This window comes from Chiloscyllium plagiosum, unplaced genomic scaffold (assembly GCF_037043375.1).
Source record: "Chiloscyllium plagiosum isolate Xiang-an unplaced genomic scaffold, Cpla_swu_hap1 HiC_scaffold_22, whole genome shotgun sequence".
Classification (NCBI taxonomy): Eukaryota; Metazoa; Chordata; class Chondrichthyes; order Orectolobiformes; family Hemiscylliidae; genus Chiloscyllium; species Chiloscyllium plagiosum.
Genome location: NW_028270160.1, coordinates 30,685,994 through 30,711,600, shown reverse-complemented (window position 1 = coordinate 30,711,600; position 25,607 = coordinate 30,685,994). Strand labels below are relative to the sequence as shown.

General features: G+C 38.0%; 1 protein-coding gene across 1 annotated transcript in view; it reads right to left on the bottom strand.

Annotated features, from left to right (window-relative positions):
• The window catches only part of acadsb (acyl-CoA dehydrogenase short/branched chain), a 63,851-nt gene that overhangs the window by 36,653 nt on the left and 1,591 nt on the right, over nt 1–25,607 (bottom strand). Inside the window, exons 2-4 of the mRNA XM_087998925.1 lie at nt 14,399–14,567; nt 8,549–8,649; nt 2,459–2,665 (exon numbers count right to left, since the gene is read on the bottom strand). Coding sequence (XP_087855051.1) covers nt 2,459–2,665; nt 8,549–8,649; nt 14,399–14,567 — 477 coding nt within the window. The remainder of the gene's footprint in view (nt 1–2,458; nt 2,666–8,548; nt 8,650–14,398; nt 14,568–25,607) is intronic.

The following is a 25,607-nucleotide window of genomic DNA, read 5'->3' as shown; positions in this document are numbered from 1 at the left end:
CAATAATTATGGATACCTGACTGGTGCTGAACATCCCTTGGAAGTGAAATTCCAAGGTCCTCAGCTGGTGTTGCTGAATTGCACAGGAAATACCAGTGGAAACGACTCCACTATCTCACCATAGAACTCTGATTACACTATGATATGGTTGAAAGCATTAGGCATGCATGTATATAACAAAAATAAACTTGGACTAATAGCAGCATTGCTGAGAAAATATGTAATGCAAGATGCAAAGTCTGTTGTAATGCTAAGAAAGAACAGAAATGTATTAAGAATCATGGGTAAATGAAACCATCTTAATATTCTATGGACAATTGATCTGTCAAACTAAACATACAATTCTGAAGGTCAGACAATAAAAACAAAGTTAAAAAGATATAACATATTTTGATTAGCTCGTTTGCAAGTTTGCTTTTGCACATTTGTTGCATCCACAGATTCTTCATTATTTAAGGAAGGTTCAAAGTGCAATGGGAAAGTACTACTTCAAATACAACAATCCAGGAACATCAGTACATGGGCTAGGATTCTGTAACTCATTAATGTGACTTGGTAAAACGGAAGAAGTGGAGCTTATAATAAATAGGAGTAGGAATGCGCCATTTGGCCATTGAGTATGCAACCCCATTCAATAAACTAATGCCTGATCTGATTGCTGCTTGAACTCTACTTTCTTATGTGGTACCCATTAGCCTCGAGTTCATTGTAGATCAAAAATCTGGCTACTAATTTAGCCTTGAATATATTCAATCACCCACTTCCTCTTGCTCTCCAGGGAAGAAAAAAAACCAAAGACGAGCAACTCTGGAGAGAAAAAAAAATCTCACTTTTGTTTTAACTTGGAGACACGTTATTTTAAAACTGCATCCCCTAGTTCTACATGCCTCACAAATGTGAAACTAAATAAGTGCAAGGCATACATCAAGTTTAAAAATGAAGTCATGGTTTCCTGTTGTCCAAGTGAAAATAGAAGATCCTGATAATATTGGAGAGAGACCACAGACTGAATGTTGCCACATGGCCTAAGATTAATTGAAAAGCAATAGCTATAGTGTGCCTACAAAGTCACTGTCCTGTTTTAATAAATATTACTTAAGTAATGTTTGCCGAGTTACTGAACCAGACTATCTCCTGTTTCCTTATTGGTTAAGTCTTAAATTAACAATCGAATATTGTGATCAGAGTTCAAAATTGTAACTCAAATATCAATGATCCTTGATCCATTGAGGAATGGGTGGGAAAGAGCAGGGAGAAGAAAGTATGAGGAGCATAGGAGTTGTGGGAACAACGGGAAGGAGTCTCCCATGATCACGGTGTGCTGAGCACAGTGACAACACATAGCACAGGATTTGGATACATGCTAAGCCTGATAGAGAGAACAGCCAAATTTAAGAGATTGGGATTAGGTATAGAGCAGAAGTGAGAACAAACAGCCCTCCCTGACAGAATAAACCCCAGTCCACACTCCTACAATGTCTGTTTGCATAATCCTGTACCTGAACTATGATTGCCCCCAGAACGATACGGCCCACCCTGTTAACAAATAATTCAGTTGTGGCTTAACACAATATCACTAGAAATGAGGGCCATCAAATTAGTGTGTTCCTCTTCCCCAGGACCCAGCTTGAGCAGCATGGACGGCAGCTGGCTTCGACCTGGTGCGAGGCTGAGTGAGGACTTTTTTTCATTTTCTGATTCTTCTTCTTCTGCAGACGTTGAACATTTGGCAAAAGGCACAGCTTAAAGACTCCTACATGATGGCAACCAAACCAACCCGAACAACTGCTCCAACTATTTCAAACACAAGTTCCACTCCCCAGCCCTTGTTGCTACTCTAAAAATAGATCATTTCACTCTTGAAGCAACAAGAATAAAAGGGAGGGAACATGTGATTGGAGAAGCTGGAACAGCAAGGAGGGGAGACACAAAATCTATGACTGGAAAAGCAGCTCTCTCTCTCCTATGCTCGCTGCTCCCCAGTTCAACTTGGCAACACTTCTGAATCTCACTAGCAGCATAGCTGTGAATTTTTAAAATCCTTGTACTGTCTCTCAAAAACACATTTAGAAGGGTGAATTTCAGAGATGCCGATGTCAAAAATCCATCAAACAACAGAAACATCTTATCCCGGCATAGTATAGCTACACACAATTCAAACGATGATATGTAGTTATTAGATTCTTACTGAATACTAAATAGTTTTGGCCTTTCTGACATTCTCATGACGAATGTGTAGTAAAAGCTATCAAGACATTAAAAAAAGAGGAGCACAATAAGCATAATTATCGGTGTCAACTCACACGTTCCTTTGCAACAATCTATACTGCATTTTATTTCTTACAGTTTAAAAAAAAGAGAATTGAAAGCAATGCTGTGGGCAAGATTTCAGTGTTCCTTCTAGAAGTGCAGAAACATGTTATATTTAGCGCATTTGAAATCTCCATTCACAGCTCACCATGTCTGTAGCTAGTCGAGGTAGATACATTCTTTTTTGATCCTCAGTCCCACATTTCCTCAATAATGTGTTGATGAGGGTGTTCTGTATGTCGCATACAACTGCAACTGATGGGTCCACTTTGGCTAACTCTTCTATGACAAGGATAGAGGAAAAGAAGCTTGATTCTGGTCCACCATACTGTTCTTCAATCTCAATTCCCATCAACTGGAAATGAAAGAGAATTAAAAGTGTGGAACACACAAAAATAAATAAAGAGAATGGGCATGCTGTAAAGTTGACTTGCAGCTAATAAGAATATTCTAATATGTAATCTGGAAATATGCACTAGGATAACTAAGTGTATGCCGTGGTGAGAGAGGATATTTAGTTCAAGAGGTTGGGTGGCTGGTTTGTGATGCAAAGTGAAGCCACCAGCACAGTTCAATCTCCACACCGGCTCAGGCCACCATGAAGGTTCCACCTTCTCAACATCAACATTCACCAGAGGAATGACAACCCTCAGCTTAAACTCATCACCAATCATGTCCCTCTTTACGTGCTGAATGCAACACAAAAACATTCTTTTTGAGCAATACTGAAGACACTTAAATATTTGAAAAGTAAATGCCTGAAGTGTTAAGTCAAATAAAACAAGTGTCTGCTATTTCAGTCTGTCAACTGATATCGTCTGCATGACTGATTTCACATTTCATTATCAGTGTTGTGTTAGTAATTTCACATTTTAACGGAAACAACTAACTGCTTTGACACAGTCACATTTACATAATCACAATTACAATATCCCAGACACAATTATCACTATCCTTGTGCATAACCTCCCTTCCCATCCCTCAAATCCCTTCCCAGCCCCTCCCCCTTCCTTCCACCAACCAGATTCGTTCCTTTCATTGACCAACCAGGTCATATCCTCTACCTTCACCACCCTGCCCCCGCTATCTCCTTTATCTGTAGCTCCCCCTACACCCAACCCCATTCCTGAAGAAGGGTTACACCCAACGTCAACTTCTCCATCTCCTGATGCTGCCTGGCTTGCTGTGTTCTTCTAGTCTCCTGTCTGTCTACAGTGGTGACAGCACAGCAGAATACTCAGGGTGTGACCCTCAGAGTTCTCAATATTGACTCTGATCCACCCCTCCCTTTGATTACAGGGAGATTTACCCAGAAGGAAGACAGAAAGTTTCATTTTGGAAACAAGGGCATAGAAGTGGATATGAAGCAATTAAACCAGTTTGATGAATGGAGGGCTGAAGGGCAGAGTCAGAAACTGGAAAGCACAGTCTAACTGACTGAGGGAAAGTGTCTTCCATTTTTGGAAACGGAGTGGGCCATAAATCCACATGGCCACTAGACCTCTGTGAGCATTGATGGGTTTGTAAGACATAAACGCACTCCAGCCTGTGGCAAAGTCCCAAAGCATCTGTACAGCATTTGCAGCTTCATTTATCTACTTTCCTAATCTACACCATAAAAATGCTGGAGGTCATCAAGCGCTTGTATTAGCCTGATACTGCATGGATAATGTAAATTGCAGGGTCCAGGTGTTGCAATCTGTTTCAAACCGCAATTTCATTTACACTAATGAGAGTGTCACCAACTGATTTCCCTGATTTATATACTAAACGAGTTTTTCTTGTGAAACTATAAAGTCATACAGCATGGAAACAGACCCTTTGGTCCAACTAGTCCACACTGACCATGTTTTCGAACTAAACTAGTCCCAGTTGCCTGTGCTTGGCCCATATCCCTCCAAACCTTTCTTTTTCATGTACTTATCCAAGTATCTTTTAAATACTGTCACTGTACTAGCATCCACTATTTCCTCGGCAGTTCATTCCACACACGAACCACCCTGAGTTTTTAAAATAAGGTTACTCCTCATTTCCTTGTTTAATCTTTCTCCTCTCCCCTTAAATATGCCCCCCAGTTTTGAACTCTTCCTACCCTAGGAAAAAGATTCTTGCTACTCACCTTATCTTGGCACCTCATGATTTTAATCAACCTCTATAAGGTCACCGCTTAACCTTCTAAACTCCAAAGGAGGAAATCCCAGCCTATCTTTTATAAGTCAACCTATATTCCCAGCAACATCCTGGTAAATCTTTTCTGAATCCTCTCCGATTTAACAATATCCTTCCCATAGCAGGGTGATATGAACTACACACAGAACTCCAGAAAGAGGCCTCACTAATGTTCCGTACAACATAACATTCTAACTCCTGTACTCAAAGGTCTGTGCAATGAAGGCAAGCATACTAAGAACCTTCTTAATCACCCTGTTTACCTGTAACATAAATTTCAAAGAATTATGTACCCGAACTCTTAGGTGTCTATTCTACAATAATACCCAGGGCCCTACCATCAATTGTGCAAGTCCTGCTCTTGTTTGTTTTACCAAAATGCAATACCTTATATTTGTCCAAATTAAACTCCATCTGCCACTCCTCAGTCCATTGATCTAACTGATCAAGATTTTTTTGTAATCTCAAATAACCTTCTTCACTGTCCCCTATGCCACTAATTTTGGTGTAATCTGCAAACATAGTACACATGCCTTCTATATTCTCATCCAAATCATTTACATAAATGACAAACAAAAAAGTGGACTCAGTACTGGCCCTTATGGGACACTGCTGGTCACAGGCCTCTAGTCCAAAAACAACCCCTCACCACCACCCTCTGTCTCCTACCATCAAGACAATTTTGTATTCAATTTACAAGCTCACCCAGAATCCCATGTTTATTAAATTTACTAATTAGTTCCATGCAGAACCTTATCAAAGGCTTTCCTAAAGTCTATGTATACAATGTCTAACATTGCCTCAATCCTTTTGGTTACTTCCTCAAAAAACTCAAGTTTGTGAGACAATGTCCCTCACATAGAACCATGGTGACTATCCCTGATCAATCCTTGCCTCTCCAAATATATGTAAACCCTATGAAAATCACCTCCAACTTACCCGCTATTGATAACAGGCTCACAGGTCTATGGTTTCCAGGCTTTTCTTACAGCTTTTCTTAAATAAAGGCACATTAACCAAGCTTCAGTCCTCGAGCACCTCACCCATAAGTATAGATGAAGCAAATATTTCTGCTAATGGCTCAATAATTTCTTCCCTAACTTTCCACAACGTCCTGGGATACACTTGATGAGGTTCCAGAGATTTATCAACCTCCAACACTTCCTCCCATTTTCTTCCTACATCTTATGCTCTTTTGGATACCTAGAGAAGATGGTGGCAAGTTGCAACTGCCAGTTACCCACTCTGACCTCCCTGACAGGAACTGTAGCCCGCTAGATTGTCTCCACTACCAGGCAAAATAACAAACTGTATATAATGAAGTTGGATGAATGAGATGTTACTGCGTGTAAATAGACTTTTTGTTGCTCACTAGCGAGATTCTCGCCTTGTATTTGAAATTTTAGATGGAAAAAAATCAGAATTTTGTTCTCTCAATGTCAGGAATGTCATTGTTTTCTACACATTTTATCACTACTGCGCAAGTTTAGGGATTGGCAGATTGCACGCTATTTGACTCCTTACACTTCATAGTCTATGCCATAAAATCTTTAAAAGCTATTTTCTCAACAATTAAACAGATTTCTTTACAATGTTCTTCCTTTCTCTTTAACCTTTCGAATGTGTTTCGCAACAGTTGACTAATTTCAATATCATGTTCTGCGAAAAGCCAATTAAAATAATTTGGGTTTGTATGACAGGTATTAAAACTCTTTGTTCTTTTCTACTTGTGGTTTAAATTAGGACATCAGTTTGAAAGAACAATAAGTAGGAGACAAGCCGTTGCAATTGTCAGACGGCAGTCATCCAAAAAACATGACAGAGTTCACAGTCCACAAGGATATAACTCAGTTCTTGCTCATTGGTTTAACATTTCTGTCCAAGGATGGCACTTACTTGCTGCTCTGGAGTCTTAGGAGACATGCCTAGAGTATCACTGACATACACCCCAAACCCACTGGCAACACTGAAATCAAATGCTTTCACCTATTACATGCAAATAAATATCAATGTTGGTAATGGTGATTCCAATAGAGGACTATGCAGACTTTTGCTGTTCTTCTTAACTGAAATTCTGTATTTACTCAAGCTATTGGGGTTAATTTATTTTATATAAAAGATGTATGGTGTAATGGCTGGAACTTTGCATAATAATTATGGATAATTTACTGTGCTCAGTTATTATGGTGTAGATTGGACAGCACCTTTTGTTTTCCATGCATGCATAATTAAGTACAGAAATCTGGAAATTGCCATTAGAGTTAACCTCTGCCCTTCCAAAGTGAGGACTTCTGCAGTACAACTCAAGAAGCTCAGCCTTGAAAGACATGCCATAGTATGAACAGGGGTTACTTGGTCAACAGTTCCCCACCAAAGATGTAAAGAAAATAATTTAGAGTTGGTGCATTCAGGAATACAGGTTTGGTAGAGTGACAATTAGTTAACCACTGAGCCACCGTGCCGTCCTAGTCTTGGATTCTTTCTTAAAAGCTTGAAAAATCTTTTCTCTGTCTTTTCATTGCCCTCTTAATTCCATCTTTCTTTCCCGATCTGTTGTGCTTTCTTGATCTGTACAACATTTAATCATAATTTATACATTTAATATCACAATTCTGCAAGGTTCTCCAATCTGATTTGCTGAAGTAACTCACTCTTCATTTTCCTGCTCAAGGTTGCCATGAGATTCTGCGTTGAATCAGACACTAAGTTAGGGCAACCTTTTTGCACCGCTGTTGGCAAAGTACCATCTCTTCATCATTGACAGTAAAATCGGAGTCAGATATTTGCTTAATACAGCAATATTTCAAACTATTGACATTATTAGGCCTGGCAACTTAGTCTAGACTTGACCTCAATCTCATGGAAATCTATCAGTCTTCTGGATTAATGTCGATTGTAGATTGCTTACATGACCAAATTCTACCAATTGGAAATACTCTAAAATTCTGTGTGTCAAAAGATGATAATGCTCCTTCTTGGTCTCCTTTTTTTTATTTGGTTATTAACTATCTTCTCAGCTTAGATTCTCAAAAGAATCCTCTGAAGAAAATACACAGGATGCTCAGAATTGCAGAGGTTTGAAAATAATCTGTAATCAGGTTTAGGAAATTGCAGTAAGACAATCTGCTTCAGAAAATAGTTTCTGATAATACAACATCTAACTTCCCCGATTTCTACTTGGTAATACTCAGTTCAAGAAAACTGTACAAAGTCATACAGGCCAGCAATTATATAGATTGTGAAAACTGTAAATAATGCCAGAGGGCTTATATTTCAAGTCACTTGAGTCATCTGGCTATTTGGGCAGTTTCAGTACATTTTCATCTGTTAAAATTTCTTGCAAATATGGAATACTTTAGTGTGGTTCAACCAGAAAGAAACAAAAGCTTCTTGTCAGACACAAATGTATTGGATGTCTAAACTTCCCAATAGCACTACAGATAACCCTAATGTCATGTCCAATTCCTACCTATTAAACCTTCTGAAAACAAAACTTTGCAATTAATGTAGAAATGAGACCATCTGCATTGTGCTATATATGGATTTCATTAGTAAATATATGAGTGGATGTTTTCTCATTTCTTTTAATATACTTATAGGCTAAGCAGCCATGTTTAATAAATTAGTGCATATTACTTATTGATAGATAAAGGAGATTTGTTTCCTAATCTGAGAATTTCATCTTTGTTTCCATTGGTTAGGTCACTGTACCAGAAAACTAAATAATTCGCCAAGTGTTCACAATAAGGAAAATAATAAATTGACTGTAAGTCATATAGACTTTTTCTGCTCCATGTTTGTGTTGTTACCTTTCAGAGTGGATATGTACATCCCTTCTGTCTATGACGGATTAAAAGCAATTTTTCAGAGGTTGTGACTTCTAACTTACTACTCAATCAAATCTTCAACTGAAAACAATAAGCAACTATTTATCAAATTATATGTGAAAGCAATAACACTAAAATCATTCCTAAATATAATCAGTAGATACGAAAGCTAATCTCCATGATTTTGTAGCTATTATCACAATGGAAAGCAATACAAGATTCAAGAACAAAATATTACTAACCCCTTGTTCAAACAATCCCGCAAGAACTGATTCATCCATGCGCGACTCTTCGTCCATTTTGCGAACCAGTGGAGCTATTCGTTCCTGAGCGAACTTAGCAACTTAAAAACAAAAGTCAAACTGTCAGTAAGAAACAAAAATTTTGCTTCAAGTTATTGAAAAGGTAAAGATTATGAAACAAAGTATACATTATTTCTCATAGTTCACATTTAGGAATTTATACCATCCATTTTCTTCTGATGTGCTTATTTCCTTATCAAAATGATAAATGTCACTGGTAGAAATGAAATTTTTCTACTGTGCACCCAGCATCAGTGTCAAGTATTCTGGGGTTGATGCCTCAAATAAAGTACAAAAGAACTACACTTCAATAATTAACTCAGATGATCAATCATTTCTGCAGTATTGCTAGATTTCCACTTCCCTTCAGCAAGGGTCAAAGTTCTTCCTAAAAGGTTCTTAAAGAGATTTAAAGCTTAACTTTTCTATATTTCTTATTATATTAAGAAAATACATTTAGAAAACATAAAAGCAAAGTTTTGAGTTTAAACAAATAACAATGACCATATTACACATTCATATGGACGGCACGGTGGCTCAGCACTGTTGCCTCACGCTAGGGACCCAGGTTCAGTTCCAGCCTTGGACTGCTGTTGGTGGGCAGTTTGCACATTCTCCCCGTATCTGCGTGGGTTTCCTTCAGGTGCTCTGGTTTTCTCCCACAATCCAAAGATGTGCAGGTTAGGTGAACTGGCTATGCTAATTGTCCACACTGTTCAGGGATGTGTAGGTTGGGTGCATTAGTCAGAGGTTAAATGTAGGGGAATGGGTCTGGGTGGGTTACTCTTCAGAGGATTGGTGTGGACATGTTGGGCCGAAGGTCCTGTTTCCACACTATAGGGATTCTATGATACTTCTTTGATTCTATGATATAATTCCTCCACATAATAGCTATTGCTATTCTATAATAATAAAATAAGTTAGGTTATACAATCTAAAGGACCGTTTTAGTATATCCATTTAAAGAAGGGAAATTCTATTTAATGACTTCACAGACTCAAGTTCTAAAAAGATTTAATTGTCCACGCTTCCCCAAGGCTCTGTTCAGTATTTCTTATCTTAAAATGCAATGGACATTGTTCTGTTTTAGGACTGTTTATAATTCATGGTAAAATTAAAATGGGTAATGTGGCCATTTCTGAACTCTGCCCAACATCAGGCCTGGGTGATCTGGATGTTAGAGATTAAAGGGAGGTTCAAGTTGTTTTGCTGAAAAGGGAAGTAAGGTGTTCACATTGGGGAGACAAGGACAGCGTTTATCGTGGATAGAGACTAGCCGCCGAAAGTCCCAGGAACTTGTTAAGAATGTTGAGTGGTAAGTAGTAATTCAATAAACTGTCTTATTTATTTCCAAGATTATGGTCTAAACAAAGATTGATCAACATTGCTACCTGGATACAAGACGGGTATGATTTATACTATCTTGGAGATAGGCTCTGAGAGGGCAAGAATCTTTTGGAAACCACTGAATGACCATGTTGCAGGTTTTCCTAAAGTATCACTGATTTTCAGACAGATTTGTCTGCTAGGATCTAAGACTAACAGAGCTGCTTGATGCAAGAGTCTCTGGATCATCATGGAGCAATGCAAGCAAGACAGTCTGCACTTGAATTCAAACGAATAAATTTGTGAGGATTTATAACGGAACTAGAAGATTTGTTTAAGTAGTATTAGAGGCAGAACCTCCAGGAAAATCTTGTATCACAAGAGGATTATGGGTGTAAGAGTTACAAAGCTGGGAAAGGAAAAGAATAGACATAAATTCTCTGAGTTAAGAATCACTTTTGACTGGTTCTGAGAGAATTGATCGTCTATCTGAGAAACAGTATAATGTATAATTATGCAGTGAAATTTTGTGTTTAAGAATAAAAAAGGAATACATTGCGTATTTTTTCACACATTTTATGCAAGTGTAAACCTTCATTGGGAGCTGGAAGAATTAATAATAACGTGATCCCATGCTCAATTGTCATATAGATTGGCAATTTCTCCCATTGATGATACAGGTTGAATTTCAATTTCCTGTCTGTTTTTAATCTGTCATGTATTTTGGTCCTGCAAGGTAAAGGTATTAATAAATTTAACAGGAGGAATAGTTTATCTTGGTTATATTTACCAACACCTTGTAGCTCAAACTAAGTTCTATCTCACAACTTGTAAAACAAATTAGTTTTGTCTATTTGCTGTCTGCAATTAAATAGTATCAAGCTCCTTCTCCCTCTAAATTGCAATATTTCATTTAACACAAAACAGAGTCAATCATTACAAACTCCCATAGATATCAAATAAAGAAAGCTTCTGGTAGCTATAAGATGCGAATTGCAACACCAGTCATAGCTCTTTAACACTACTGAAGTGAAGTAGTTACACATCAGGCTTCGTTCTACAGCATTGTCCCATTTTGTTTCTCTCATTTATTTTGTGTTTATTATTTGTCTCTTCCATCTTAAATATCAGGCGGCTTTTCTGTTTGTCTAGTTTTGTACTTGATTACAGACATAATGTGAGGAGAATCAGTGAAGTGCATAAAAACAGAGGAACTGATTTAAAATCATATGTGGAGTTATTGGCAATTGTGGAAGAGGATTCCCATGTAATCCCAATAATTACCAAGGTTAGACAATTTACTTTAAACCTTTCAGAAAGACACGGACAGATTATATTATGACTGAAAAGATTGGAACTAAGATTTCTGACCCCTAATTGCCCACATCCACAGAACTAAGAAAACAAAAATAATAATATTTGTAATAAAGAATTGCGAATATCAGCAAGTACACAGGTCCATTTCTTCACTAATATACTTAAAATGCAATTTATATCATAATATAAAAGGAACACGATTCCTAATGTTAAATAATGCAAAAGATATGAGAATGGGCCATTAGTGCAGCTAGGAAGTGGAAAGGTAAATGCAGGCATTAAGTTTGGAATTTGATGGCAGCATATTGTGTTGTTATTGTATCATATGGAAATTGAAGAACAGAATAGGTGACATATCCTGGCTTCAAGGATAGAGGAAGTGGAGGTTTGAGGAGAAGGCAGGGGAAGGCACGGTGGATTGCTAATCACTCCTCTCTGTACACCAATGCTCAGTAGTAACAGTGTGTATCATCTATAAGATACATTACAGAAAGTCCCCGAGGTTTCTTAGACAATATGTTGCATCTAGAAGGACGAGGACAGCAGATACTTGGGACCACCATCAACTGCAAGTTGTCCTCCAAGCCATATGCCATTCTAACTTGGAAATATAATCATCATTCCTTAAGTGTTGCAGGACGAGATGCTGGAACTCACTCCCCAATGGCATTATGAATCTATCTACGGCAAATGGACTGCAGCAGTGCAAGAAAGTAGCTCACCACTAGTTTCTCAGAGGCAACTAACAATGGTCAATAAATGCTGGCCAGCTAATGATGCTCACATTCCATGAATGAATGAATTTTAAAAAAAAAATTTGAAGAAACACCACAACAACTCTGTGCTCTTCCTTAAATAAAACAAAAATCAGGGCAGACTTCAATTGGCAGAAGGAAGACAAAATGTTTCTTTTGGGAATGAAGAATGAAGGATACTCCTGCTCCTTCAGAGTTTTTTACAAGAATAATTAGCCTCTGGATCCACAGCCTTTTGCTAGTTTGTTGCCCCCCCAAGTACTAGGAAACCCTACCAGGAGCATTTCAATATAAAAATCAACTCTCAATTGCATTACACATGCCCACTTTAAATATGCTTCTCCAAAAGTGGACAATCACAATGCATGTTCCCTACTGAAATAAAAATGGTACGCATATACACCAGGTCAGGGCTGCATTTTCTAGACTTTAGCCCAGTCGTTTAGAAGAAGGTTCAATTGTGTGGCCTTCCCATCTATTTACACTGGAATAATGGAGTCAAATAGAAAAGGAAACTGAAAAAGTAGGTAAAAAAAAATTAAAAGACAAAAACTTTAGAATCAAGCAAGTATGCATTTCTAGGATGCAGCTGAAAAATGGTAAGTGGTTTTTAAAAGTTGGACAGATTTTGTGATGTCACCATTGAGATTCTAATACCACAATCCAAGAAGCCAGAAACAAGTCAACATCACTGTCAGCATCAAGTTCTCCCATATCAGAGAGTTAGCAAGGAGTCAGAAGACGATGATAGAGCTCTTGGTGCTTTATGTCCAACCCCATAAAATGAGGTACTACCAAAAACAATATTTCATTTTCCATACCAGTTACCATCAGGATATCTGAAAAAAAACTTGTCAATCTGCAGAAATATGGGCTGGAATCTACTGGAATCCTAATTAGCACAACATTACAGATGAAGGACAGAAGTTCCAACTTTGGCAGGAAAAAGGCAGATAAGCTATCTACACTATCTAGTTTTCCTATTAATTTACGCATATATTGCAATTTGTAGTTGAGCTGAAATCTGGTTCCTACCGATTATTTATGTATTCATTATATCGGCCCAATAAAGGCCCCTTGAATACAAAAGAAGAGTGAAGCAAAAACTAAAATGATTAAAGATAGTGAGTAATTTGTCCCTGTTTCACATTGTATCATAAATGGTATAATTTAGGGAATTTTAGAAATTAGAGAGAAAGAAAAGGAAACAATACTAACACTGGAACTCACATGACAATATACACTCGAAGACAAAAGTGAGGACTGCAGATGCTGGAGATCAGAGTCAAGATTAGAGTGCTGCTGGAAAAGCACAACAAGTCAGGCAGCATCCGAGGAGCAGGAAAATCAACATTTCGGGCAAAAGCCTTTCATCAGGAATGTACACTAGAACCCGGTACCAAATTGATGTGTTGAAAACCTGGTGGGGAAGTGGTGGATATGGGTTTGATTCCCACCACAGTATATGGTGAAATTTGAATTTTAGTCTAATGGTGACAATTATAACTAATGTCAATTGTCGCTAAAACCCATCCAGTTTATTAAAGAAAATCTTCCATGCTTACTTAGTCTGATTTGCATGTGACTCTAGACCCATAGTAATGTGGTTGATCCTAATTGCCCTCTCAAATTGCCCAGAAAGCAAGAGCTGAAGAGTAAGTAGGAATAGGAAACAAATGGACAACAATGCTCACATCACATCCATGTAAGTATAAAGAAAAATAAATGTATTAAGGTCAGTTGAATTGGAGAGAGCCTCAACATTAAGTTGGAGAGGGAGGACAACAACTTCCATTGAGGAATTTATTTTTGCTGGCTGGAGTTAACAGCATGAGCTAACCAAATTACTTTGTAGCTGCCAGCTTTGCAAAAGCCTATAGAAGACTGATATAGGAACTAATAGACAATGCACGTAATCATAGGATCCCTACAGTGTGGAAGCAGGCCATTTGGTCCATCAAGTCCACATCGACCACTGAAGAGCATCCCACACAGACCTACCTTTCCCTTAACCCTGCATTTCCCATGGCTAATCCACCGAGCCTGCACATCCCTGGACACTATGGGCAATTTAACGTTGCCAATTCACCGAAACTGCACATCTGGGGATTGTGGGAGGAAACCGGAACACCCAGAGGAAATCCACGCAGACACGGGAAGAATGTGCAAACTTCACACAGACAATTACCCAAGGGTGGAATCAAACCTGGGTCCTTGGTCCTGTGCTAATCACTGAGTCAGTGATTAGCTAATGCACCTGGTCTTAAAGGATACGTTTTCCAGATTTATTTCCATTTGTCTTAGAATTCTTGGCGAGAATAAACCTGTCGAATTGCTAGTCTTAATACTAATTAACAAGAGATAGTGCAAAAACAAACTGGAAGTAAGTTACCTGTTTCTTTCATTATCAGCTCTTCTTCGGTGAAAGTCTGTAATGGTGCATGACGGATGCCAACTGCAGTGCCGTTGTCCAAAGCTACTTCTGCGGTGGAAAATTTTGAAATCTGTGGTTGAACCTTTAGAAGTGTTGGACACCTGGGTCTGACAAAATTTCTTCCCAGCTTTCATGTAATATATTAATTAGAATAAAACAGGCTTGTGTTATTTAACTTGTAAATCAAGAGACAGTTAAAGAATCATAGATTGGTTGCAGTACAGAGGTGTAAAGGTAAATTAACCATAGTTCACCATCTTCAGTAAAATACTTTCCCAATTCACTTTTATATTTGAAACCAATGTTATTTTGCTGTAAGCAAAACAGGAAAGTCATAACTGCAATAAATTATAAGAGTCTAATACATTTGGTGATAGAGTTATACTCGAGAACATCTTTATAATACTTATGCTCCATATTCAGCATGTATTAAAATTTCTGACCACTTAGTTTTACATAACTTTTGTAGCTCCCCCTGTCTGTTCACATATATTCAATGCTCCATTCTCCAGGTTTAATAAAAGTTTGAAAAATAATCATCATTGACATAAATTAGTATGGCACAAATCCCAGCACAGATTAGAACAAACGAAACAGGAACAAAAGTAGATAATACAGCCCCTTGAACCTACTCTACCATTTGATATGATCTCATCTAGGCTGATGGAGTGTCTGCAGGCCCATGGCTAAACAAAGACTATAATGTTGAACTTACAACTTCATTTTCTTTATTTTTCTATTTTAAACTAAAAAGAACTGTAATTTTGATCTTTTTTTTTATTTTTCTACTTTCTACCTAAGATTTTGAACCTAGATACCTTTGCACTGAAGATGGCATTAGGAATGGTGACTTTGTACATTTTTCACTGTACTCCTGTATTCCTGTACTTGAGTATGGGTGACAATAAAACCTAATCCTAATAATTCTTGCTCGCTCTCCATAACTCTTCAATCCATTAGTAATTAAAAATCTGTCTATCTCCTCAAATATATGTAATGCCCCAGTATTCATTGCACTGAGGTAGTGAATTCTACAGATTCATGACCCTTTGAGAGAAATAATTTCTGCTCATCTGTTTTAAATCTGCTACTTCTTATCCTAAAACTATGATTTCCCATCCTAGACTGCTCCATGAGGAAACTCCTCTCTATATTGACTTTGTCAATCCCCTTTAGCATTCTGTATACTTTAATTTGATCACATTTCATTCTTCTAAACTAGAGAGTATAGGCCTAAAATGCAAGACAAAACCCTCATCCCTGAAATCAGTCTAGTGCATCCACTCTGGACTGCCTGCAATGCAATTACATCCTTCTTCATGTAAGTGGACCAAAGAGTAAGCAATATTTCAGGTGCAGTCTAACTAATACCTTGCAGGAACACTTGTCTATTTTTACACTATTCCTTTAGCAATAATTGCCAAAGTTTTATTTGCCTTCCTTATTATCTGCTTTACTTGCACACTAGCTTTCTGCAATTCATACACAAGGAAATCCACATCCCTCTGAACTGAAGAACACTGATGCTTCTCTCTGTTTCGATAACAAGCCGCCGTTTTATTCCTCCAGTCAAAATGGATGCTCCCACATTTATCCACATTGAACTTTAAGTGCAAAATTTTGATCAATTTGCCTACCTTAGTCTTAACAACTTGTACATTTCTTATTTCTTCATTGCAACTTACTTTTCCACCTATTTTTGTATCATCTGCAAACTTGGCTTCAATACTTTCTATCCCTGCATCCAAGTCATTGATACAAATTATAAATAATTGGAGCCCAAGTACTGATCCCTATGGCACTCCCTAGTTACTACTTGCCATCCAGCAAAAGACCTATTTATCTCAACTATCTGCTTTCTGTTAGTTAGTCAGTCTTCTGTCCAAACTAATAAATTACCTTTAATCCCATGTGATATTACCTTGTACCTTAACCTTTTGTACATCACCTTATCAAATGTCTACTGAAAGTCCAGTTCTAGAGGATTCCTAATATCTATATTGCTTGTTACCTCTTCAAAGAACGCTCACAAATTAATTATGATTTATCCTTTATAAAACCATGCTCACTGATGAACTGCACTTTTGACTTTCCCAATGTTCTGTTATTACTCCGTTAATAATGGATTCTAGCAATTTCCCAAAGATACAAGTTAAATTAAATAGTCTGCAGTTTTCTACTTTCTGCTTCCCTCCTTTTTTGAATAAAGGTGTTAATTAGTATTTTTCTAATCCACTTGAATCTTCCTCACATCCAGAGAAATTTGGAATATTACAACCAATGGATCCACCATCTCTGCTGCCACTTTCTTGAAGAACCCAGGATGTAGGCCATTAGGCCCTGGGAACTTGCCTGCTTTTAATCCCAATAGTTTGTGCAGTACTTTTTCCCTTGGTGGGGTTTGTAGCTGTAACATCTAACTAAAATCCTTTCTAGCTTTCAGTCCATTATTTATTCACCAAATGCTTTTTTTTTCAGCTCAGCCTTTTTCTTGGTCTTGATTAAACATTCTTAAGAAGAATAGGCCTAATGTATCAAACTTTCTCTCAGTCCACTTTAAGGATTACTTTCTCAAAAACGTCAAAGAAGTTGATAAGGCAGGACTTTCCCTAATTACATAATGAGTGCTGTGTGTTAAATTATCATAGAGTTAAGTATCTATTTTGCTCTTCTTAACCAATTCAATTATTTTGTCCTGCAATACTTTGTTTCAACTACTCATTGCATTCCATGCTCGGAATCTGTAAAGGATATTCTCATTATCTCACTTTCCTCCAATTCAAAAATCTTTCTAGTGACAATTTTAAAGATTATAATTCCTCAACTCTGAGTGCTCCAACAGACAAAATAATTTTGCCTCTTTAGTCTATCAAAACATTTAAACTGCCCCATTGCCTTCCTTGCACTCAAAGTTAGATCTCTCAGAATGACACTAACATGGCAGAGATGGTGTTGGAAAAAAGAAAATAAAAGTCTGGACATTTAAGGCTGAAATGGGGGAGATATTTGATAAATTAAATCAAACTTACAAAGGGTAGAAGGTCTTGGTTTGGATGGATTGCAGCTATACATTTTAAAGTTGGGGGGGAGGGGGGGTTGGATTTTCCCATTTTTGGTTGAGTAATTTTAGACCTGGGTTTCATGGCGGGTGTCCCATCTTGGCCCACAGCAATTTTTCTCTCACTAACTACTGTTCCTCACCTTGTTAATTATACAAGCAGCCTCTCTGGTGTCCCTGATGTGCAATCACGTGGCAGAGGCTGTGAAATTCCTGCCACTTCTGGGATCTTCCAGAGTCCAAACCAACAGTGCCATATTTCAAGCCCACCAACACACCCATTTCAGATACTGCTCACCAGGAACTCTCTAATACCGAAATAAAAGTAGAAAATTCTAGAGTGAATCAGGTATGGCAGCATTTGTGAAGAAAAAAAAAGTTAACATTTTCAATCCAATGACTTTCCTTCATTAACTCACAGGAAACCCAAATGTCTCAGAAAGGAAAGCCAGCACTCTGCTTTCCAGATAGGAATCTGGACTTCCTAGTGGATGGGACAGTCAATAGTAGGGTCATCCTCTACCCAGTAGACCAGAGAAGGCCACACACCAAAACAGTCAGCCTGGATACAGTTAGCAGTACTATCTCAATGCTGTCTCCAGGCTCAGAGAGAATATACAGCAGTGCAGGAAAATGGATCAATGATCCAAAGAAGAACAAAAAAAAAGTTCATTTTTTAAGTTCAGGAACGTCCACTCTGAAGGAGTTCTACTCTTCTTTCCATTGGGACTTCCAAAGAGTCATATTGGACCTGAACTGTTGACTTCCTTTCTCTCCACACAGATGGCGCCAAACCAGGCAGAGTATCTCCAAAACTTTCTTATTTTACTTCAGATTTTCAGATCTGCAGTACTTTGCTTTTATTCAATGATCTGTTCTAAAACAGCAAACGCCACTATCTTCTCTCTGCTGTGTCACACTTGACTATCATTGCACACAAAAGTCAACAACACTCATTCACTACCAACTTCACTACTGCATATAGCATTTCCGCTCAACAGCTTTCACACAACCTTATACTCCACAACTATTAACCCTTCCTGTCCTCTGGCTAAATAAAACTATGTAATCCATAGAGGCTGACAGCTCTCATGTAAATGCAAGATGAGTGAGCACTGAGACATAAAGCAAAGCACCATAAAATGCACCTCGTGTAGATGCATAAGATGGCTGTGTGTAAAGCAACCAGGCAGGAGCAAGCAAGTCAAAGGTGTCTCTGGGCTCCAAAATGAAGTGCTGAAGCGGATTATGATTTGGTCCAATGTCTTCAAGGCAGTATGATAAGGTTAGTGGTTTACCGATGCAGACTATGGCAAATGAAGGCTGGACAAGGAAGCTGTCATTGGAGCATTCAATGACCCGTTCGTGAATGGTTGTGGAAACACAGGCCCAGAAAAACAAGCAGCAGGTAACATCCAGATAACCCATGCAGTTTTTCAATTCAGGAACTGATGCTGTCTAGTTTCTTGGGAGAGGGGAGGTGAATTGCAAGCTGTATTTAAATGAAAGGAACTGAAGGAAGCCTTTCAAAGAATCTTTGAAGGCTTGCCTCAAACAAAGCACCAAGAGTTCGAGAATAAAAGATAGAAAAGTAGAGAATACATTGAACTTGAATAGAATTTGGTGAGGTCATAACTAAAATATCATGAATAAGTTTGGTATACATTTTTATCACAAAAAAATGGTCAGATGAACTTAAGAAGCTGCAAAACAGATTTATTTGACTAATATCTGAACTGACATCAAAAACTTGTATTTATTGGGCTAAATTTTCATATTTCTTGGCAAAGTGATTTTTTTAAGTAAGATTCATGTTCACGTTACTGATGCAACCTCACACTCTTCATCTAATTAATGGTGTCCATTTCATGGAATCATGTGGCAAAGAAAGCAGACATGCTCACTAGTGCTGAGAGTTTGTTATGTTCACGTCACAGGCATCTTATTTAGATCCTAGCTTTGCACCACTTCTGAAGCTGCAAACCAGAAAGTGCCCTTCACTGTTTGGTGCTGCACTGTTATCCCCGAAGAAACATCCCAGGAAGAGAAGTTAGTTCCTTAGCGACCGAGATAACATTGAGTCAGTACAGAGTCTGAAGAGAAACACAATGCAAACAGGTCAATGATCATCTACTATCTGCAAGGGTAAGTGTCATCGTCTTCTCTTTACTACCTTATACTCACTGTGCCACTACTCAGTCTAAATTCTACTGATGCACACGCTTCTTCCAAACCACAAACCCTTCCTGCCTTCACTATTTACTCACCACCTCTCTTGCATCACCACTATCTGCTCTCCAATTCAAATTTTTCTTGGACTCAGCCCTTCCCTTTATCTCATTAGAGGGAAAACAAAAATTTGCCCATCGTCCCTTCCTGATGTCTGCACAGCACGTTGACTGGCAAACCTATAATACACAGACTATTTGTTTGTGACCTACAGGACTGACCATGGCTAACTAAGTGTGAATAAATCTGTTGACTGACATCATTCCCATCATCTCCATTACGAACTGCTGCTCTTTGACTTTTACAAATGAATGTTTGGTTGATGTACATGCAATTGAATTTGTCATATAAGCTGCTGACTCACACTGTAGGAGTGACACTGACATAGCAGGGTGTCTTATGAAACATATCGACCTCCTTGACAGTTCAGTTACTAAATTGTGACAAGTCCCACCATCCTTTATGTGCTAAAAACAACGCATGGAATAGTGACCAACAGCCTCTAAGCAAATAATATGAAAGTAAGACAAGGGCCATTAGTTGCATCCTTTGTGTCCTTGTGCGCAAAGTCTCTAAGTCTCTAAAGCCTACCTTGATTTGGTTTCCAAAATGCAAGCCGTCAGGTATAGAGGTTTAAGGAAAGAATTTCAAAAGTTAAGCTTTGGCAGCTATTGGCTCAGGCACCAGAACAAGTAACAATCAAAAATAGGCTTGCTTAAAGAATGGGACATAAAGCCACACAGTTAACTTAGAAGACTGAAACACAGGAGATAATTAGAGATAAGAAATGGTCTGATTCTGGAAGAATTTGAAAACACCACTGAGAATTTTTAAATTGAGACATGGTTTAACTGAGAACCAGGGTAGTTCAGTTAACTCAGGAGTTATGGAGGAATGTATTTAGTACAAGTTCAAACATGAATAGCAGAGTTTTGAATGAGGGCAAGTTATGGAGGCTACAATGTTTATGGAGGCTAGTCAGGAAAGTATCATGGTTGTCAACAAGACATAGATGAGGATTTCAACAATAAAAGATTTGAGGCGGGACAAAAATGTTATGAAAATAGAAATTGGTGCTTTAAGCTATAACATGAATGTGTAGTTAATAGCTTGTCTCAGGACCAAATATAACAACAAAGACAACACAAGAAAGTCAATTGTAAAAAAAAAATCACTAAGTCACTAGAGTGTCTGGAAAGAATTTTCTTCATAGTGAATTGTTTCTGTGAATAATGTGGATAATTGAGTGTTTTACAGAAAAACAGTACCAGCAAAAATATCAGTTGGTACAAAAATCATAAAACATTACTATGAAGATTGCTATTTCCAATGAAGTAAATTGTGATGGGAAATATTTTTTTACAAATATTTCATTGTGTAACTTATAAAATGCCATAAAATTTGAATGGGGTGGAATGCAAAAAGGATTTCCTCTACTCGAAATATGCATTTATATTACAACCTTGCGCTGTGCTATTGCAAAGCTAATAGGGATTGATGAAATAACAAAGGGATAAGACAAGCATCAAACCAATAACTGATCTCCCTGGAAGTGTGATGAAAGTTGGTTCGACTGAGGCATTTAAGAGGGTAATGGATGATTATGTGAATAGAAATAATGTGCAAGGTTATGGGGACAAAGAAGGATATTGACACTCCATAATGATGCTTGTTTGAAAGGATGGTGTGGGCATGATGCTTGTTTGAAAGGATGGTGTGGGCATGATGAGCCAAATGGCCTCTTTCTGCACCATGACAATTCTGTGATTGGTTCAAGATAATTGCAAACCTAGTTTAAAAAAAAACACACACACCTTCTGGATGTTTTTAAACCCTATCCCACTACCTCTCAGCTGAATATAATAAAAAATTTAGGTCACTGTCAGAACAGATTGGAAATTCGCTTAATTTCAAAGCCAACATCGAGCTTTCAAAGAAAACCATCAAAAATCAAAATTTGTCATTTGTCACAGAATATAAAGGCCACAGAATATTTCAACACTTGAGTTTATGGTGTGTAAATAAAAATGTATGAAAACTGGGTAATCAAGAAGATTGGTAGTAAAAACATGAGGGGGCGGGGTGAGTGAAATTTTGGATCGTATCATATACCTTCTATTTGCCCTAAACTAGCTTAAGCAAACAATTTGTAATAAATAAAAACTTGTCATAAGGTCATTGTTAACTGTTACATTGAAAAAAAGGTAGTAATCTTTATGCTGATCTACAGAAATTAAGATCAACTCTCACAAAGAGACAAAATAGAATGATAAAGAGGAACTTCAATTATTCGAACATCAATTATCCAAAAATTGGATTATCCGAAGGAGATCTCGAGGTGCCGATAGAAACATTACATCAAAGGTGTGTTTCCAACACTGATCGCGTCTTTTGTTTTAGTGATTAAACAGGCACTGTCTCCAAATGACAGACCTCCCGCCCTCTCTCTCTCTCTCTCTCACTCTCTCCCCACACTTTCCCTGGAGTTCTACACAGGGGTGTACCCTAAATCCCACTTCTCCAGATAATCTGTCCAACATTGTCCTGTACAGGGCAAAGGTGGAACCTGTCAAAAAGTTACAGTAAAAAGTTGTGTGCGTATGTGTGCATGTGCGCTATTTGGAGACTCAACCCCCAAAAGACACCAGCAGCAGCGGCAGTCTTGTTGTTGATGTCCAGTCCAGCTGCCCCGGAGAGGGGGCGGGTGTGGACAGGGGGCAGTCTTGGACGGGATGGTGTTGGATGGGGTTGGGGGTGCAGGCGGGATTCAGGATTCTCCCCTTCAGGATTCCTTCAGGTGCTCCAGTTTCCTCCCACAATCCAAAAGTGCGCAGGTTGGGTGGACTGACCATAATAAATTGCCTATAATATCCAAGGATGTACAGGCCAGGCAGATTAGCCATAGGAATTGCAAGGTTACAGGGGTAGGGTAGAGGAAATGGGTCAGGATCGGATGCTCTTCAGAGGTTTGGTGTGGACTTGATGGCAAAGGATTTTGTGTCTGCTTCGGTGTTTGCATCAACATTGATACTTCTCTGCAAATGTATTGATCGGTTCAGGATTAGATGTATCACAGTATTTAATGCAAAATAACAAATATCACAGGGGCAGAGAAAAGAAATTTAATAACGTGAGCATTTTACAATAATAATTGCTTGAAAAAGCTAGACTGCAAAGAATACACTCTGGTATATTTAGGTAAAAGTGTTCTGAGTGACACATAAATCTAAATGTGAAATAGGGTTTTTCAAAAGTGGTCTCACCCTAATAAAAAGCACAATATATTTTTAGATATTATACTCCATGTTAAATTATAATGACTGGAATTTCCCTTTGAGTACATTGAAAGTGCCCACCTCAAAAATTGATCATCTATCATAGTCTGACTGATTATTTAATAAAAATGGATAACCTATTGCAAAAGAACTGGCTTAATTAAGTGATGAGTCCTGTTGAAATGCAATAATGCCGAAACAAGAGCACCATCTGGATAATTTCTGTAAAGTAAGCCCAAATATTTTCTGTCAATGTTAAAGTAATGGTCACAGACATCCACATCTTAAACATTCTGTATCATGGTGCTTTCCCATTGTGACCCCGTACTGAGACTTGAAAGTTGTTGCAATTCCTCAGTGAGAATGGAGAGAGAGAGCAGGATATGGGGACTGTGAGTAGGAACCTATTAGGCAAAATACAGCTGCTATAAGTTGGTCAGAATTCTATTATAGCTCAAATTTGAGCCCACAGGTCCCAATCCCCATTTTGGAAACCCTGCTCTATCACATTGACAAAGTCAATTCTGACTTACGTTATTGAAAGAATACCTTTGCCTTTATGCCACTTAAATTAAGAGCTATTGAAGGAGTTTAGTAATTGAGACCACAGGTAGACATGTTTTCAATGGCATTTTTCATTAAGTCTAAGAAACTGATACACGTATATTTGCACAACATTAAGATTACATTTCTTGACCTTGGAATGGCAAAAACAACAGTTAGTGTACCAAGGAACTTATTGATAAAGACATTGCAATAACTGGCATGCATACAGAATTAGGCTAATCTTTGTAGCCAGAAATTGAGGATTATTTCAGAATCTATACTATTTGAAATCCAAGGATTCATGGTTCTTCTCCTTGATAAGTAATATGCTGCTGGAAATGGTAAGTAAATTCTGCTACCTTGGATCCATGGGCTTATGCCCAAAACGTCGATTCTCCTGTTCCCTGGATGCTGCCTGACCTGCTGCGCTTTTCCAGCAACACATTTTCAGCATCCATAGTATCAGACAATTTGCCTCTTAACACACAACTCCTTATACATAACAAAAAAGCAGCTATGAACTTTGGCTAACTCACAAAACAAGAATGGAATAATATCAAGCTGACCCTTGGCACAAAGTTGCTTGTTTATGGGTCTGTTCCCAGCACCTAGTTGTACTGCAAAGACTTGCAGCTATTGAAAAAAAATTAATCTCAGCCACTCTCATTTTTGCGATTCGCAACACATTCTGGACATCTCGTGGAAAGTCAAAACAATGAATGTTGGCAAATATGTTGTCTCTGAATGATGAGTGCCAAATGTAATGGCTTGGAGATGGAAGTTGAACACAAGACTTTTCTATATGACAAGCCAGTAGTGGAAATGCCCAAAGCTCCATTTTAAGGATGATTGCAAGAGTGGCACAAAGGCACTAAAACATTGATTCTTGCACCTGGGAGAAATTAGAAATTGGCTGACATATGCCACAAGTTGAGAGGTACCAACACCAAAAGTACCAAATTACAACATCTAATACACAACTTCACATCTGGCAGGTAGTTCCTTCAATCATCAGAAATGCATAACCCGAAGCTATACTATTTCAAATGGATTTAGTGCATCATCTTATGTAGATTAAAGGATGCTGATAACAAAGTAACTATCCATGAAACAGATGTTTAATGCTTCCATTTACTGTTTTAAACTTTGAACTCACATTGCTACAGGAAAACAAAATTATTGGATGAGCTGAGCTGTTTTAATACAAGACATTACATATTTAAAGGCCACCACAGATGATGTTAAAAATCACACAACACCAGGTTATAGTCCAACAGGTTTAATTGAAAGCACACTAGCTTTTGGAGCGACGCTCCTTCATCAGGTGATAGTGGAGGGCTCGATTGTAACACAGAATTTATAGCAATAATTTGCAGTGTAATGTAACTGAAATTATACATTGAAAAATTGATTGTCTGTTAAGCCTTTCATCTGTTAGAATACAGTGATAGTTTCACTTCTTTCATGTGTAAATCACAAAATCTTTTTTAAAAGTTGCATTCTTGGGTTAGCTGTTAACAATGGTGATAGCTAGACAATATATTGAAGGTGTAAGCCCCCTGTGTTCTCTGTCTATGACCTGATGTTTAGATTGATTCTAATCTAAGAAGTGAGATAACAAGAGTTTTACATAAATTCATGCAGTTTTTGAGCTCAGAATTCTACAAGAATGTATGCAGTTTTTGAGCAAAGTGCAATGTAACTCTGCAAGTACAAATTCACCTCACAAAATATATGTACACCCCAGTCCAACACCGGCATCTCCAAATCATGACCATAGATGATATTCTTGTTACATAAAGATTTTTAGAGCAAATTATTTTCTTTGCCATCCCGCAGTAAATGCTAAACTCCTGTCAATTCTCAGGCAACGCTAAAATATATTATCCTTTAATCTAATACTATATGCAGCATAATTTGATTTGCTCAGATTCTAGGTGTGAAATTTAACACTTAATTTGCTCTGCTGACCTGCAAGAAATTGAATGCCCCAGAGAGGCTGGGACATCTCTGTTCTACAGGTAGAATGTAAGTAAATTTACATTCCCATACCTTGCCA